General features: G+C 40.8%; 1 protein-coding gene across 1 annotated transcript; it reads right to left on the reverse strand.

The window, feature by feature from the left end:
* Window positions 1-12,422: 12,422 nt before the first annotated feature.
* On the reverse strand, window positions 12,423-13,439 carry LOC130966313 (uncharacterized). The gene has a single exon (XM_057891101.1). It carries the CDS (start codon window positions 13,437-13,439, stop codon window positions 12,423-12,425), a length of 1,017 nt encoding a protein of 338 aa, XP_057747084.1.
* Between the last annotated feature and the right edge of the window lie 286 nt (window positions 13,440-13,725).

A 13,725-nucleotide genomic window follows, 5' to 3' on the forward strand; every position in this document is an offset into this window, starting at 1 on the left:
TTGCTCACCAAAGAACTGGATGACTTGTCTAGGCAGAAATTACCTCAAAAGATACAAGATCCTGGGAAGTTTTCAATACCTTGTACCATAGGCACCATGGCCTTTCAGAAGGCTCTGTGTGACTTAGGGTCAAGTGTAAACCTCATGCCTCTCTCTGTAATGGAGAAGCTAGGGATCTTTGAGGTACAAGCTGCAAGAATCTCACTAGAGATGGCAGACAATTCAAGAAAACAAGCTTATGGGCTAGTAGAGGATGTTCTGGTGAAGATTGAAGACCATTACATCCCTGCTGATTTCATAGTTCTAGAGACTGGGAAGTGCATGGATGAATACATCATCCTTGGCAGACCCTTCCTAGCCACAGCAAAGGCTGTGATTGATGTGGACAGAGGAGAATTGATCATTCAAGTGAATGAAGAATCCTTTGTGTTTAAGGCTCAAGGATATCCCTCTGTCACCATGGAGAGGAAGCATGAAGAGCTTCTTTCAAAACAGAGTCAAACAGAGCCCCCACAGTCAAACTCTAAGTTTGGTGTTGGGAGGCCACAACCAAATTCTAAGTTTGGTGTTGAACCCCCACATTCAAACTCTAAGTTTGGTGTTGGGAGGTTCCAACATTGCTCTGAGTATCTGTGAGGCTCCATGAGATCCCTCTGTCAAGCTACTGACATTAAAGAAGCGCTTGTTGGGAGGCAACCCAATGTTATATTTTATCTATTTTCCTTTGTTATTTTATGTTTTCTGTAGGTTGATGATCATGAGAAGTCACAAAATCAATTGAAAAAGCAAAAACAGAATGAAAAACAGAAAGAAAAATAGCACACCCTGGAGGAGAACTTGCTGGCGTTTAAACGCCAGTAAGGGCAGCAAATGGGCGTTTAACGCCCAGTCTGGCACCATTCTGGGCGTTTAACGCCAGAAAGGGGCACCAGACTGGCGTTAAACGCCAGTAAAGGGCAAGAAGCTGGCGTTAAATGCCAGAAATGGGCACCAGCCCAGCGTTTAACGCCAGAATTGGCATAGAAAGCAATTTTGCTCGCCACTTGGTGCATGGATGACTTTTCCTTGACACCTTAGGATCTGTGGACCCCACAGGATCCCCACCTACCCCACCACCCTCTCTCTTCTTCACCCATTCACCAATCACCTCAACCACTCTTCCCCAAAAACCCTTCACCTATCAAATCCCATCTTTCTCTTCACCACTCACATCCATCCTTCATAAAACCCCACCTACTTCACCATTCAAATTCAAACCACTTTCCCACCCAAACCCACCCTCCCTTAGTCGAACCCTACCCCTCTCTCCACCCCTATATAAACCCATCTTCACTCCTTCATTTTCACACAACCTAAACACTACTTCTCCCCCTTTGGCCGAACCACAAAGCCATCTCCATCTCCTCTATTTCTTCTTCTTCTACTCTCTTCTTTCTTCTTTTGCTCGAGGACGAGCAAACCTTTTAAGTTTGGTGTGGTAAAAGTATTGCTTTTTGTTTTTCTATAACCATTTATGGCATCCAAGGCCGGAGAAACCTCTAGAAAGAGGAAAGGAAAGGCAAAAGCTTTCACCTCCGAGTCATGGGAGATAGAAAGATTCATCTCAAGGGTACATCAAGACCACTTCTATGAAGTTGTGGCCTTGAAGAAGGTGATCCCTGAGGTCCCTTTCAAACTCAAAAAGAGTGAATATCCGGAGATCCGACATGAGATCCAAAGTAGAGGTTGGGAAGTTCTTACCAACCCTATTCAACAAGTCAGAATCTTAATGGTTCAAGAGTTCTATGCCAATGCATGGATCACCAAGAACCATGATCAAAGTGTGAACCCGGACCCAAAGAATTGGCTTACAATGGTTCGGGGGAAATACTTAGATTTTAGTCCAAAAAATGTAAGGTTGGCATTCAACTTGCCCATGATGCAAGGAGATGAACACCCTTACACTAGAAGGATCAACTTTGATCAAAGGTTGGACCAAGTCCTCACAGACATTTGTGAAGAGGGCGCCCAATGGAAGAGAGATTCAAGAGGGAAGCTGGTTCAATTGAGAAGGCTTGACCTCAAGCCCGTAGCTAGGGGATGGTTGGAGTTTATCCAACGCTCAATCATTCTCACTAGAAACCGGTCCGAAGTTACTATAGACCGGGCCATCATGATTCATAGCATCATGATTGGAGAGGAAGTAGAAGTTCATGAGGTTATAGCCCAAGAACTTTATAAGGTGGCGGACAAGTCCTCTACCTTGGCAAGGTTAGCCTTTCCTCATCTCATTTGTCACCTCTGTTATTCAGTTGGAATTGACATAGAGGGAGACATCCCCATTGATGAGGACAAGCCCATCACTAAGAAAAGGATGGAGCAAACAAGAGATTCCACTCATCATGAAATCCCTGAGATGCCTCAAGGGATGCACTTTCCTCCACAAAACTATTGGAAGCAAATCAACACCTCCCTAGGAGAATTGAGTTCCAACATGGGACAACTAAGGGTGGAGCATCAAGAACATTCCATCCTCCTCCATGAAATTAGAGAAGATCAAAGAATCATGAGAAAGGAGCAACAAAGGCAAGGAAGAGACATTGAGGAGCTCAAGCACTCCATAAGATCTTCAAGAGGAAGAACAAGCCGCCATCACTAAGGTGGACCCGTTCTTTAATCTCCTTGTTCTTTATTTTCCTGTTTTTCAAAAATTATGCTTATGTTTATCTATGTGTGTGTCTTGTGATCATTAATGTCTTAGTGTCTATGCCTTAAAGTTATGAATGTCCTATGAATCCATCACCTTTCTTAAATGAAAAATGTTCTTAATTGAAAAAGAGAAGAATTGCATGAATTTTAAATTTTATAACAGATTAATTATTTTGATGTGGTGGCAATACTTTTGTTTTCTGAATGTATGCTTAAACAGTGCATATGTCTTTTGAATTTGTGGTTCATGAATGTTGGCTCTTGAAAGAATGATGGAAAAGGAGAAATGTTATTGAGGATCTAAAAAATCATAAAAATGATTCTTGAAGCAAGAAAAAGCAGTGAATACAAAAAAAAAGAAGTGGAAAAAAAACGAAAAAAAAGGGGAGAAAGAGAAAAAGAAAGAAAAAGAAAGAAATAAAGTTGTGATCCAAGGCAAAAAGAGTGTGGTTAAGAACCCTGGACACCTCTAATTGGGGACTCTAGCAAAGCTGAGTCACAATCTGAAAAGGTTCACCCAATTATGTGTCTGTGGCATGTATGTATCCGGTGGTAATACTGGAAGACAGAGTGCTTTGGGCCACGGCCAAGACTCATAAAGTAGCTGTGTTCAAGAATCATCATACTTAACTAGGAGAATCAATAACACTATCTGGATTCTGAGTTCCTATAGAAGCCAATCATTCTGAATTTCAAAGGATAGAGTGAGATGCCAAAACAGTTCAGAGGCAAAAAGCTAAAAGCCCCGCTCATCTAATCAATACTGATCTTCATAGATGTTTTTGGAATTCATTGCATATTCTCTTCTCTTTATCTTATTTGATTTTCAGTTGCTTGGGGACAAGCAACAATTTAAGTTTGGTGTTGTGATGAGCGGATAATTTATACGCTTTTTGGCATTGTTTTTAGTATGTTTTTAGTATGTTTTAGTTAGTTTTTATTATATTTTTATTAGTTTTTAGTTAAAATTCACTTTTCTGAAGTTTACTATGAGTTTGTGTGTTTTTCTGTGATTTCAGGTATTTTCTGGCTGAAATTGAGGGACCTGAGCAAAAATCTGATTCAGAGACTGAAAAGGACTGCAGATGCTGTTAGATTCTGACCTCCCTGCACTCGAAGTAGATTTTCTGGAGCTACAGAAGCCCAATTGGTGCGCTTTTAACGGCGTTAAAAAGTAGACATCCTGGGCTTTCCAGCAATGTATAATAGTCCATACTTTGCCCGAGATTTGATGGCCCAAACTGGCGTTCCAAATCAGCTCAAGAATGCCCGGCGTTAAACGCCGGAACTGGCACAAGAATGGGAGTTAAACGCCCAAACTGGCACAAAAGCTGGCGTTTAAATCCAAGAGAAGTCTTACACGAAAATGCTTCAATGCTCAGCCCAAGCACACACCACGTGGGCCCGGAAGTGGATTTTTATGTCATTTACTCATTTCTGTAAACCCTAGGCTACTAGTTCTCTACAAATAGGACCTTTTACTATTGTATTTTCATCTTTTGATCATTTTCGATCTTAGGATCATCTTTGGACATCTAGTTCTTAGATCAGATCTTGGTTCTTCTGGTTCCCTCTCTGGGGCCGAAGCCAATGATCACTATTATCACTTATGTATTTTCAACGGTGGAGTTTCTGCACACCATAGATTAAGGTGTGGAGCTCTGCTGTACCTCGAGTATTAATGCAATTACTATTGTTCTTCTATTCAATTCAGCTTGTTCTTATTCCAAGATATTCATTCGCACTCAAGAACTTGATGAATGTGATGATTATGTGACGCTCATCATCATTCTCACTTATGAACGTGTGCCTGACAACCACCTCCGTTCTACAAGCAAATAAGGCTTGAATGTTTATCTCTTGGATTCCTTAATCGGAATCTTTGTGGTATAAGCTAGAATTGATGGCGGCATTCAAGAGAATCCGGAAGGTCTTGATGCCAAGGCATCTTAGGCTAGTTTCACTAGCATTTTTCTGTTAGTTTTAGTTGTTTTATGCATTTTCTTGAGCTTAAAGTAACCAAGAATGGTTAAATGAACAACAAAGTAATGAATCATCCAAGCAGTATAATTTTGATGCAAATTCCATGAGTTTTAGTGATATTACTTGAATGCTATGAATGGAAGATTTCTCATGAAATTTTGCAAGACTTTGATGCAATTGTTTGGATGATTTCAGGGAAGAAGAGGCTAGGCAAAGAAGCAACAAAATCAATAAAGGAAGCTTGAAGATCACATGTGCCAAGCCATATAATGCTGAAACTGGCGTTTAACCTCCAGTTTAACCTTAAACTGGAAGTTAAACGCCAGAATAAGAAATGCACCAAAGCTGAAAAGTGGCGTTTAACCTTCAGTTTAAGGTTAAACTGAAGGTTAAACGCCAGAATCATGAAAGCTGAGAAAAGAGGAAACTGGCGTTTAACCTCCAGTTTAACCTTAAACTGAAGGTTAAACGCCAGAATGAGAATGGCACCAAAGGAGCATTTCCACGTTTAACCTCCAGTTTAACCTTAAACTGGAGGTTAAACGTGTTCGAACCACATTATGCACCAGAAAGCCATTTCCACGTTTAAGCTCCAGTTTGACCTCAAACTGGAGCTTAAACGTGTTCGACCACAAATTGCCTCCAGGGTTGCCTTCTCATTTTCCACGTTTAACCTCCAGTTTAACCTTAAACTGGAGGTTAAACGTGTTCGACCCATTCACACTCCTGGGCTACTTTCTTCATTCCCACGTTTAACCTCCAGTTTAACCTTAAACTGGAGGTTAAACGTGTTCGACTCAAATTGCCTCCAGGGTTGCTTTCTTCAATTCCACGTTTAAGCTTTAGTTTAACCTTAAACTAAAGCTTAAACGTGTTCGACCATACCACAACCCATAGTTGCTTTCTTCCATTTCCACGTTTAAGTTTCAGTTTAACCTTAAACTGAAACTTAAACTTCAACTTAAACGCCACTTTTTGGAAGGGTTTCTGGGCCAAATATATTGAAGTTTAAGTTAGCTTTTGAGCACAAAGTTCAACTTAAACGTATTATGGTATGAAACCCAATTGAATATCATGGTTTATGGGATTGGGCCTGAAGAATTGATGAGTCTGGAACTTCAAATTGTTGAGTCTTGTGTCATTACTTGTTTATCACTAAGTTTGCTCAATGAATGTTACAGAATGGGATCACAGCCTCATCAGGATTATGGACCATAAACCCAAAGCAAAAGGAAATCAAGGAAAAGCCTCAAAGCCCAAGAAACACAACAGAAGCTCAATTTAGAAAGTGTATAAATAGGATAGAATTGAAGTTAGTTGACACTTTTGACACTTTGGAACTTTTGATCATTTGGCTATTTTTCATACTTTGTAATTGAATTCAGAGCTATGATTCACTAAACCCCCTTCATTGGGTTAGGGAGCTCTATTGTAATTCAATGAATCAATAATAGTTTTTATCTTCTTCTTCAATCTTTTCTCTTGAATTTTGTTAGAAAGCTTCTCGATCTAATTCCATTGGGTAGTTGTCTTGGGAAAGAAACTACCCATAATTGGAATCCTTCGGAACCTTGGGAAAGGAATGATGGATTCATGCTAGAAAAGCTTTCTAACAGTGAATTGGATTGGGATTTGGATGGATATTGTGACATGTAATCCTACCAAATTGTGGTTCATGAAACTATGTGGTATAATCAGTGATCGAGCATCATCTCTTCTTATGAACATTTAAATCAAGGGATTGGGAATTTGTTTGTTTTTAGAGAGAATTGGTGAGCCAAGGAATTGGGATCCAATCATATAAGATTGCCAAGCAAGATTCAATGAATGCATTGGTTAAGGAAGAGATGAAAATGTTTTGATTCGGAGATTTCAATATCTCCTGACCCCAATGAACCCCTCTTTCTGATCTACACTTTCTATTTACATTCTGCAAATTTCAATTCATGCAATCACCCCAAGTCCCTTTTAATTTCAGCAATTTACTTCCTCGCACCTTAATTCTCGAAATTTAAGTTTATGCAAATTTCAATTCCTTGCAATTTACGTTTCCTGCCACATTTACTTTATGCAAATTCACATCCAAAAGTTGATTCTGCTCAACTAAACAAACTTCTAATTCGAATTGCTCATTCAACCAATCCTTGTGGGATTCGACCTCACTCTATTGTGAGTTTTTACTTGACGATAACCGGTGCACTTGCCGGAAGGAATTTTGCCGTTCGTGCAATTTCCTAAATCGTAGCATAACAAGTTTATGCAACATCAGGTCTAAACCTTGTCTGTGGTATTCTGAGTAGGATTCAATGATTGAATGACAGTGACGAGCTTCAAACTCCTGAAGGCTGGGTGTTAGTGACAGACGCAAAAGAATCAATGGATTCTACTCCAACCTGATTGAGAACCGACAGATGATTAGTCGTGCCGTGACCGGGTGCGTTGAACATTTTTACTGAGAGGACGGGACTGTAGCCACTGACAACGGTGATGCCCAACATACAACTTGCCATGGAAAGGAGTAAGAAGGAATGGATGAAGACAGTAGAAAAGCAGAGAGACGGAAGGGACAAAGCATCTCCATTCGCTTATCTGAAATTCTCACCAATGAATTACATAAGTATCTCTATCTTTATGCTTTATTCATATATCATTCATAACCATTTGAATCTGCCTGACTAAGATTTACAAGGTGACCATAGCTTGCTTCATACCAACAATCTCTGTGGGATCAACCCTTACTTGCATAAGGTTTATTACTTGGACGACCCAGTGCACTTGCTGGTTAGTTGTGCGAAGTTGTGATAAAGAGTTGAGATTTCAATTGAGCGTACCATGTTGATGGTGCCATTGATGATCACAATTTCGTGCACCAAGGAGCAGAGAAAGTAAAATACAGAGAGTAGTGTTATTTTCCAACTTCCAGAACTGCTCAAATAATTCAAAGCTACTCCTATATATACTACTCTTCTCAGCTTCTAGTTGGCTCTTCAAGTCTTGGACCTTTGGATCTTGAAATTGAAGTAGTTCTCTTCTTCATTTGTGCTTGGTTTTACTTGCAGAGAGAAAGTGTGAAGTGGGCAGAGACTTTAGCGCAGGACGTTAGGGGTGTTAACGTTTAGTGAAAGTATGAGTTCGAGAACGTTAGTGACACTCAACATTGTCACTAACGTTCCAATGTACCCCTTTGCCTCACGTTAGAGCCCACGTTAACTAGGTTAACGTGGCTTCTAACGTGGCCTTGCCAACCTTCGAGAACGTTAGTGACACTTAACATTGTCACTAACGTTCCAGTGTTCCCCTATGTTCCACGTTAGAGTCCACGTTAACTAGGTTAACGTGGCTTCTAACGTGGCCTTGCCAACCTTTGAGAACGTTAGTGACACTCAACATTGTCACTAACGTTCCAATGTGCCCCTATGTCTCACGTTAGAGTCCACGTTAACTAGGTTAACGTGGCTTCTAACGTGGCCATTCTTAGCCATCCCCAACGTTAGTGACAATGTTGAGTGTCACTAACGTTGGCTCATCTTTCACTCATCAACGTTAGCTTCCACGTTAACTAAGTTAACGTGGAAGTTAACGTGGCTCCTTGGGGGTTTTGTGGGTGCTTCCAACGTTAGTGACAATGTTGGGTGTCACTAACGTTGTCGACCACCCTTGCCTCTTACGTTAGCTTCCACGTTAACCAAGTTAACGTGGTACATTGCACCTTAGGCCAACGTTAGTGACAATGTTGAGTGTCACTAACGTTGGCTTCCTTCCCCCTTTTAACGTTAGAGGCCACGTTAACTAAGTTAACGTGGACTCTAACGTGGCCACTTATGATCATTGGCCACCGTTAGTGATAATGTTAAGTGTCACTAACGTTGGCTCAAAGTCCCTTCTTCACGTTAGAGTTCACGTTAACTTAGTTAACGTGACTCTTAACGTGGGCAATGATGGCTTCGAGAGCGTTATTGGCATTCACTTTTCTCATTAACTTTGCAAGTCACCTCTTATTCCACGTTAGTGGTCACGTTAATTAGATTAACATGACTGTTAAGTGGTTCTTCCTTGCTTCATTTGGTCCTGAAATCAAGCAATAGAGTACATCAAAGTTCTAGTCCAAGTACAATTTGTCACTAAATTCATGCAAAATCCTCATAAAATCATGTAAAATGCACAATGTATGCTTGAATCAAGGTGTAAGTGAATATCTACCCAAAACTAGCTTATTTCCTAAGGAAATGCATGAAACTACCCTAAAAATAGTAAAGAAAAGGTCAGTGAAACTGGCCAAGATGCCCTGGCATCACAACACCAAACTTAAAGTTTGCTTGTCCCTAAGCAAGTACTGGAACAAGAGAATGATGAATGAAATGCCAAGAGAAATGAGTCATTCTTGTGGAAGTCATGTCACTGATTTTATGGTGGTTTCATGCATAGCAACTTAGGTTCATTCCATTACTAGCTTTCAGACCTTTATCATGTCCTAAGAACACTGGCTTTGCTTACATCCCATGAGACTTTTATTGATCCTTTATTGTCATTTCAGGGCTTATTTGTGTTCTTCAGGCTAGGTGCTCTGTAAGGGGGCAACTCTTTAAGATAAGCTTTCAGCCAACACTCCCGAACCAGTTGGTTCAAGGTGCTAGGTGTTAAGACACCCCTAAGGACTTACTCCCTCAAGTCTCTCCCCCATACATACACACCATAGGCATCTGGTTCATTTATTTTCCTTCTTGAGACCTTGGTGTCCAGCACCTCTTTGGGTTACTAAATGCTCTGTAGTGAGGGTTACTCTTGATAGTGGACTTTCAGCTGATAATCCCGAGTTAGTTAACCCAAGTTACCAAGTGATAAGGCACCCCTAAGAGCTTATTCATCCAAGTAAATCCCTCACACAGGAACACCACAGACACATGCCTCAAGATTAAAACCATTGGTGCCTAGCCTTATTGCTTACTCTTTTTCTTTTGTTTTTCACTTTAAGTGTTCTTTCCCTTTCTCTTATTAGGATCTTGTTATTTACTTAGTCTCATGGGTATATTCAAAGCAAAGTACTCAGGACAGATAGTTGTCTTCCCACCTTATGGTTGAACCAACTTAGCTAACTTATGATCACACTAAAGACTCATGAATGCACTTCCATATTATGAACTCCACTCTGGTCTTTTTAAAATACAATCATTCTCTTTTCATTTGATTTAAAAGACAAGCATACAATAAGTAAAGATATGATGCAGTAACATAAAGACTAGCAAGCATAGACTTTTTCAACAGAAAACTTAAATTGCATAATTCAAAGTTGTTCAAACTAGTATGGAAGCATGTTCTATTTCATACAAGATCTTCCTTATTTCAAAATGGAAAAAGAGAGACCAAAGAAGGAGCTCCACCACCTTTTACTCATGTGGTTGCCCATGCTCTCCTTCTTGCTTGTCCTCTTGGTGTTTTTCTTGAGTGCTTGTGCTCCCACTTCCTTTGCCTTTCCCAAGCAGTTTCTTCCAGAAGCCAGCATCTTCCATCTTCTTCTTTAGTGTGTCCTTCTGCTGTTTCACCTTCCTTTCTTCTTGTTCAACAAACTCTTTTTGGACCTCATCATATGTGGGAATGGCATAATGTAGATGATGCATATTGCTGGACATGTAGTTCAACCTGGCCTGAGTGTTTACGTTGAACTCCTCCCTATGTAACTGCCTTCCTTCATTCAGCACATTGAACTCATTGAATGATTTCATTTGAGCTAGTTGCCGCTGGTTGAGTTCTTGAAGACGTTTATCTTTACGCTCTTGCCTCTCAGTAACTTGGTGGATGGCTTGAGTGAATTGGGAGTATTGCTCCTGTTGCTGCTCCATGTGTTGTTTCTGCCACTTTTCTTGTTGTCTCATCCAGTTGGACTGAATGTGAAGTATTTCCTCTTGTCCCTCCATATGTCTCATTCCCAAATCTTCAATGGCTCTTAGAAGGTGAGTCATATTTAGGTTGGCTGGGTCATGATGCTCTTCTTGTTGATATTCTTCCTGATGATATTCCTCTTGATGAGTCCCTTCCTTGGCTTTTTGCTTTCCTATATGTGGCCTTCTTTGTTGCTGAGCAGGTGTGGTATAGACCAATCGCTCGAGTGTAACTGGCCTCCCTAGGTTCACCCAGTCTGGATTGCTGTCCTCAAATACTACCTTGGCCTTGTTGCACAACCTGAGAATGGTGCTAGGGTACCAGAGCCTGGCACCTGAATCAGCCTTCTCAGCTGAATCTTGAATCCCCTCAGCGATGAGTTCATGCACATTTATCTCCCCACCCTGTACTAAGCAATGCACCATAGTAGCTCGATTGATGTTTACCTCTGAATTATTTGCAGCTGGTAGAATGGACCTCCTAACAAGTTCAAACCACCCCTTGGCTTCAGGGCTAAGGTCTCCCCTCTTGATGAACTTAGGTCTCCCATCTGCGTACCTCTCCCAATCAGCTGCTATAACACAGATGTCCATCACTATCTCTGTGAGCTCATCATTGATAGCTGGCCTCATCAAAATGAGGTGATTTCAGGTGAAGAGCTCTTGTTATGGCATTTGGGCTAAAGTCCACCTCCTTTCCTCTCACATAGCTTTTGAAAGTTGGGGCCTTGGTCTTGTCTTCTCTTAATACATTTGCATAGAATTCTTTGATGAGGTTTCCATTAATCTTTCCCTCTGGACTTGTGAGCAATTGCCACCCTCTCTCTTCGATTTTCTCCCGAATCTGTGGTGACTCATTTGCATTGATTTGGAAGATTAATTCTGGCAATATCTTTCTGACCCTTATCCGCTCAAATTCACGCTCATGAAAGGCAGTTTTGAATCTCTTCTCATCGAATGGAACACTCTCCATGGGTTCCTTTCTCTTTTGCCTCTTTGAGCTTGATGATGCCATGAATTTGAATTGCTATTTTGAGGTGATTTGAGGATACGGATAGGTGAAGAATGGGTTGGCTAGGACAAATTGGGATGAAGGGGTTTAGCACGCCAAAAGTATGAAGTGTGGAGAGTGGGGATTTGAATGTGAGGAGTGAGGCTGCACTAAGGTTCCCTTATATTGGGAGATCATGAGAGAACGGGAGGTGTGGATTGCAAGAATGGTTGCTTGATGGACGGTTGGGGTTGTGCATGAAGGAAGGACAAGGATCATCACTTAATGAGAGTGAATGGTTCGGTCTTCAAGGGTCTCCTTTCTTCAATGTTGCATGGCAACGTTTCCCCATGCGTTCCTTCTTGAGACAAGTGTGTAGTTCTCTTCATGAAGTGGCCGAACCTCCCCCATTTAATTGTCCAATCAATCCCCATCAATGCTCCTTTTCTTTTCCTTATAAAGACAAAATAAGAAAAGTAAAACATAATATTTAAAAAGACAATTTAGCCTTTACGGCTATAACTAATAAAGAAAAGAAAAGATTAGATTGTTTATTTATGAATTTCAACTAACTAACTAACTATTGGTGGGTCCTTATGTGCATTTTGGTGGCACCATGGGGTGACACCAAACTTAGTTTGGAGCACTGTGATGAAAAGTTTTTATTCAAAGCTCCCAAGACTAGCATGCATCTTGGTTTGCTTTGAACACCAAACTTGTTCCTTACTATATGCTGCACAAGAAGGTTTTCACCAAGTGTTTGTCAAGGTTGGGTTGAAATTCATAAATATTGACTTATTCAGTATCTTCTAAAATCATATAAAACATGGGTTGCCTCCCATGAAGCGCTTCTTTAGTGTCACTAGCTTGACGTTTCTCCCTCATCAGGGTGGTTGGTAATGCTTGAAGTCCTCCCCTCTTGTTGTGGACTTGTATCCATTGGTTGTATCAATGATCTCTACATGTTCCAGGGAAAGAACTCTGTTGATTGTGAAGACCTTAGGTAACTGAGATGGTACAGTAGGGAGATTAGGGGGAATATCTGGGAAGTAAGCTGAGATCACTCTATCCCCTGGAGAAAAGTCTTCCGTAGGGATTTTTTTGTTCCTCCACCTCCTTGGTACCTTCTTCCTTGTGTCTTTTGATATTGCCTTGCTCTTGCTGACTTCTTCCTCTAAGGGGGTTTTGATGTTGTCTTCACATCCCTCTAGAGGTTTAGGTTCCTCCAACTTTTTCTTGAGCTGTGGTGGTTGCTGTTTCCCTTGTTTATCAACCAAAGGGGTCTCCAGATAGGTTGGGTGTGCTTCAGTACTTGCTTCCTCCTTCAACATCTCATTATGATCTTTGCTTGGTTCCTTGTGCTCTTGGTCTGCTTCTTGTAAAAATTTGAAGATATTAAAGCTGAGTCGTTCATCATGGATCCTCAATATTAGCTCCCCTTGCTCCACATCTATGAGTGCTCTGGCTGTAGCTAGGAAGGGTCTTCCCAATATGATTGGGTGAGTGTGACTCTCTTCCATGTCCAGGATGACAATGTCTGTTGGGAGAAAGTATTTCCCAACCTTTAGCAACACATTTTCCACCACTCCTATTGCTTGCTTTTGAGTCTTGTCAGCCAGTCTGATGACCACATCTGTGGGCATTATCTCATTGATTTGCAGCCTCTTTACCAAGGATAATGGCAGTAAGTTGATGCTTGCCCCTAAATCACAGAGTGCTCTATCGAACATTATTTCTCCTATGGCACAGGGGATGTGAAAACTCCTTGGGTCTTTTCTTTTTGCAGGCAACTCAAGTTGAATAAGGGCATTACATTCCTTGTTCAACACTATAGTTTGGCCTCCTTTGAGTGAGCTTTTCCTGGGAAGAAGTTCCCTCATATACTTGATGAATGCAGGCATTTGTTGGATGGCCTTGATGAATGGTATGTGATGAGCGGATAATTTATACGCTTTTTGGCATTATTTTTAATATGTTTTTAGTATGATTTAGTTAGTTTTTAGTATATTTTTATTAGTTTTTAATTAAAATTTACTTTTCTGGACTTTACTATGAGTCTGTGTGTTTTTCTGTGATTTCAGGTATTTTCTGGCTGAAATTGAGGGATCTGAGCAAAAATCTGATTCAGAGGCTAAAAGGACTGCAATTGCTGTTGGATTCTGACCTCCCTGCACTCGAAGTGGATTT

Source organism: Arachis stenosperma, chromosome 3 (genome assembly GCF_014773155.1).
Source record: "Arachis stenosperma cultivar V10309 chromosome 3, arast.V10309.gnm1.PFL2, whole genome shotgun sequence".
Classification (NCBI taxonomy): Eukaryota; Viridiplantae; Streptophyta; class Magnoliopsida; order Fabales; family Fabaceae; genus Arachis; species Arachis stenosperma.